The sequence below is a fragment of the Trichechus manatus genome, unplaced genomic scaffold (assembly GCF_000243295.1).
Source record: "Trichechus manatus latirostris isolate Lorelei unplaced genomic scaffold, TriManLat1.0 scaffold00104, whole genome shotgun sequence".
NCBI classification, from domain to species: domain Eukaryota; kingdom Metazoa; phylum Chordata; class Mammalia; order Sirenia; family Trichechidae; genus Trichechus; species Trichechus manatus.
In genome coordinates, this window is record NW_004444040.1 from 1,842,113 (window position 1) to 1,847,390 (window position 5,278).

General features: G+C 38.0%; 1 protein-coding gene across 1 annotated transcript in view; it reads right to left on the reverse strand.

Moving 5' to 3' along the window:
• Positions 1–5,278, reverse strand: part of DNAAF9 (dynein axonemal assembly factor 9) — a 139,879-nt gene that overhangs the window by 87,656 nt on the left and 46,945 nt on the right. Inside the window, exon 8 of the mRNA XM_023737560.1 lies at positions 1,542–1,635. Within this exon, the coding sequence (XP_023593328.1) occupies positions 1,542–1,635 (94 nt within the window). The remainder of the gene's footprint in view (positions 1–1,541; positions 1,636–5,278) is intronic.

Below are 5,278 nucleotides of genomic sequence, written 5' to 3' on the forward strand. Positions count from 1 at the left end.
GGGGTTGTTAACTAATGTCATAAAACAATATGTGTACTGACTGTTTAATGAGAAACTATCTGTTCTGTAAACCTTCATCTAAAGTACAAAAAAAAAAAAAACAGTTAAAAAATAAGTAAAGAAATGAAATACATATTCTCAGACCATCAAAAAAACAAACAAACAAAAAAACAGAAAGACCAAGGACCTAAAACCTATGCTGTGTGGTTCAGTTAATAATATTGTACCAATCCTAAAATGGGAAAAAGACATGAAAGCAAAATGTAAAAATGGCCCTCAAACATATGAAAAATGTTCAAATTTACTCCTAATTACAGAAATGCAAATTAAAATAACACTGAGATACCATTTCTCACCTGTGAGACTAACTGAAACTAAAAATATGACAACATATTCTATTAGTGAGGCTGTGATGAAACGGGTCCTCTTATATTTTGCTGATGGAAATGCAAATTATAAAGCACTTCTGAAGAGGAATTAGGCAATAGCTAACAAAACTGCATATGCACTTACCTTCTGACCCAGCAATCTTATCACTAGGTATATATACTTCCAAATATGAAAATACATTAAGTATAGGATTGTTTCCTATTAATATTTAATTAGCCCTAAAATAAAACCTACTCTAGACCAACCTAAAATAGTTTAAAAACAAACCTTGAAAGGATCAAATTAATCCTCAAGTAACTTAACTGCCGGATAGAAAAAAGCCAATGCTATATAAAAAAACACAAAAAAAAATCTATCAACAACATCCATTCAAAAATTAATAGCCATACAAGCAGCAAGAAAAACGTGACCCATTACCAGGAGAAAAATCAGTCAACAGAAACATACCCTGAAAAAAAGGACAGTTTGGCAAGAGCTGAATTCTGAATGGCTCATATGCTTGTGGTTTAAAATTAAGGCCGAAGTATAAGGAAAGATCAACTCCAGCTCCAAATGATCAAGAGAAGGGATTGTTATGGGCCACAGTGGTATACAGGAGAACTGAGGACTGGCAGTCCAAGTCCAAGGCAGGCTCCAGGGCAAGCTGAAGGCAGCTCTCTGATTCTTCCTGTTGACTAGTCTTTGGAACTGTCCTGTGTTGGTTCTCAATTTAGATACTTCAATTTACTCATGGAGTGGCCTGAAGGTAGTTAACTCCTCCTCACTATTAACTGTTGTTTGCCTAGAAAGAAAGCTTGTCATTACTTGGAGGACCAGTTGACAAAGGTGTGCTACTTACATAGAAGAATTATTCCTAGACTTATTAACTAGGTTTAAATTCTGTTCCCTCTAATTCTCCAACAGAATTCCTGGCCGTCAGACGCACCACCACACTGAAAAGTGATTATCTATCTTATTGAGAAGCCGGCACAAGAAAAAACCAACTTACACAGGGGTTAGTACGGGGCAGGGTGGGACTTATTTATAGCATGTAACAAAGGAAATGATAACCAAAACAAATTAAGATGATAGCTTTGTATTTTTTAAAACAAAAACAATAAACAAATCAACCAATTCTTCTTTCTTTTTGACCCTTCCCTGACATACCTCACCCGCTTGGGATTCAGAAAGCTCCAGGAGGAAAGGAATTTCTGTGTCAAAATTAGCAAAGAAGCTAGTCCATTGGTGTTCAAAAGTCACTAAATCCTAGGGAGGAAATGAAAAAGATCATCAGTTTGGTCATATAATTAGAGTACTTCAGAAAAACAGAATCATAAAACTGCATCTGATCTCAAAATACCAGAGCATTTAAATATGTTGTTTTAAAAGGTAGAAGTGAACTACTGATACATGCCACCACATGGATAAACTCAAAAACATTACGCCAAGTGAAAGAAGCTAGACACAAAAGACCACTTGGTATGTGATTCCATTTATATGAAATATCTAGAGATGCAAATCTATGGAGACAGAAAGTACATTAGTGTTTTGCCTGGAGCTGGAAGTGGGAATGGAGACTGATGGCAACTGGGCACAAGGGGTCTTTTTGAGTTGATAGAAATACTCTAAAATTGGATTGTGGTGATGGTTTTACAACTCTGTAATTTTACAAAAAATCGTTGAATAGCACATTTAAAACAAGTGAGTTTTATGGTACGTAAATCACACCTTAATAAAGCTGTTTTTTAATAAGAAGCAATAGCCCCTATGTGTCTTGCTTTAGCAACCCTTATTAGAGGAAGGGAGTTATTTATGAGGCACCCAGAAGATGGAATTAAATGAAATAACCTGTATAAAGTACTTACACCCAGGCCTTGCACACTGGATGTCCTAAATACTTGTCAGTCTCTCTGCCTCTACTGTAGACCTGCCTGAGGCTGGCTGTGGGAGCATGTGGGCCTACCCTTGACTTCCTGACCTCTGTCTGCTCTTTCTCTCACCAAGAGTGCACATCGCTGGCCACAGGGAGGCCATGTCTGAGGCTGTCCACTCGAGTGGTGGGTCTGTGCCTCTCCTGGTTGGCTCTGTCCAATCCCTTGGGCTATACCTAAATGCTTCACTTTGTGAGACTTAAAAAAAAACAAAAAGAACCAATATACCTATTACTACAGAATATACTTTATTTTGTTTTTCATTTCCATTTAGAAGCTGGAAGTGAGAAGGTATGTTCCATTTTAATAGTCTGCCTTGGTTCGAGTCTATGGCAGGAAGCAGGGTTACAGAGCTGAGCAGTAGAATTGTCCGGCTATCTTCTAGGTGAAAAAGACTATGTGCTTTGGGGAATATACAGGAGAAGACAGACATTCTGCTCTCAAAAAATTTCTCTAAGGAAGGTGGATGTGTCAGTACTAACTATATAGTATGTATAGTATAGTCAGAATGAATTGTTAAATACTGCTTTCAGGTCTACGCTATGAGCAAAATGGAAGATGCAATGAATTGTCATTACTAAAAATAACTGGCATTAGATATGGAATGTTCTTTTACATATATTGTCCTTTTTAATCTTCCCAACATCCTTGTGTAATTCTCTATGCCCATTTTATAGATGAGAAGGTTGATGTGCCAAGCAGTAAAATGATCTGCTTGAGGATACAATATTAACAAGCAGAAAACATGCAAATATATCTAGATAGGAGATACCCAGAGCCTGCATGCTTTCCACCAGACACTCTGTCCTCTGACTTATCCCCCACACAAGCCCTGCATTTGTGGAAATGGATAGTGTATATGTAGTTGAAGCTAGTCAGGTGGATCTGATGATGAAGAGGGGAAAAGTATCCACCCAGACTCTTCAAAGCCAAATCCAGAAGGCAGCCTAGAAAGGTATCAAGGTCAGATAAGCAGCAAAGGTTTGAAAACCCCAAGAACCATGTCAGTGTACCTTGGCTTTTGGCCAGTGGGCAAGGACGCCGAACTTCGGGCAGAACTCTTGGTCCTGGGCTGGCACCCAGTAGAAGCAGCTCTTACGGTGGTTTAAAGTCCATATTCATGACACCATCACTAAGCCAGGGCAGGGGCTGGCTTAAGCACTAGGCAAGGGGAAGGGAACCTCATTTGAGTAGCTTCTCACAAGGTTCAAAAGGGGATGATTCTGAGGCTTTCAGACAGGCTCTTTCCCTTTGCCTGTATGCTCATACTAGCACTTTCAAAGACCAGAAAGTCCCTGTTAGCCACACACGACTCCTCTGGAAAGCAATCCTGAGCACAGCCAGTTACTCCCTTATCTTCTATGCTCCCACTGCTATTGTAGCAGTTACTAAATTATGTTGTTATTGATCTAAAAGCCCATCTTATCCATTAAACAGTATGAGCAGGGAGAGTGTTCATCTTTGTGACTTTTAGCACAAGCATAGTTTCTGAGAAATAGACTAGGGATTCACGGACTGTGTATCTGTTTAATAAACCAACAATCAAAAACAAAACAAAAAACTCGAAGGTACTATATTGACTGACCAACGAGAAAAAGGAGCTCAAGCTCAGTATTTAAAATTACATAATATAATAAAAATGAGAAAATACAAATAAGTAGAAATATAAAACTGACTAATAAGAATACCACCTGAAGTTTCTTAGACACAAAAACACAAATTGTTTTACAAAAATGGAGACATAACCCTGCTTTTTTACTTTTTTTCACCTAGCATATTTTGAACATCTTTCCAAATCCAATCCAATTCTAAAACCCCATTTTTAATGGCAGTGTAATGGGCCATTGAATGGATTTACTTAATCAAGTCCCTACTGTTGGACATCTACCTTGTCTTCTTCGTTTTGTTTTTATCAGGGCTTCGAACCAGTTTGGAACAGTTCAGTAATTGCCAACGTAAATGAGGGCAACATCTGCATTGCACAGCAACCAAATCTGTTGCTCCTGGAGACTGGATTATATGCAGAATTGTGGACAGGACACACATTCAAAGTGGCATGGTTAGCCGCCATCTTTGAGCAGGACACCACTGTTTGTTTCCTACTTGGGTCAAAATCCGTGGGCAACAGATTTGGTTGCTAGGCAATGCGTATGCTGCTCTCATTTAATCAGCAATTACTGAACGGTTCCAAACCAGTTCAAAGCCCTGGTTTTTACAAACAATGCTTCAGTGAACATAGTTGGGACTAAATCTTTGCTGACATCTTTAATTATTTCCTTGGTGTAAATTATTAGAATGAAATTGCTGGCTAGGGATGCTAAATGCTCACTCCAAACAGGCATTTTACCTATTCTATTGAAGAAGACCTGATTTTTACTCTCTAGTAACTGAAAACTTCGCCCTTCTCCCTACTCTTTAAAAATTCTAACACTTTAGTAGATGGAAAAGTAGCACCTTATTGTAGTTTAATTAGTATGTCTGTGAGTACTTGTGTAGTTCATCTGTCAAGAATGTTTCATGGAAAAAATAATCAGAGAAAGAAAAAATATTATTTATCAGAAAAGTTTGCATTTTTCCTCCGTAGGATCTGACAGAAGACCAGGAAGCATGGAGCTATGGGTTCTCTGGCAATCCTAAAGCTGCCAACAGTGGTTGGTCACTGGAAATTACAGCATAGGTACCGATTCTGGCTGTAAAATTATGGGTTTTAGCCAAGAGAAAATAGAAGTGAACAGAAGAAGTATTTGGATGGTGGAGTAAAAAAGGGGCTTTAAAAATGTTTGGAGGCTATGGAGCAGCTGAGTAAGGGAAGGGAGAAGAAAATAGATTTAATAATCTTCTAGAGACTCAAGTAATGATTGGAATTACATTTAAATTAATCTTGGTTGTTGTATTTGAATTTCATTAACAACATCTGTACACTCACCACAAGAGATCCTTGCACAACTTTATGGTCATTTTTACATGTTCAAAGTAAT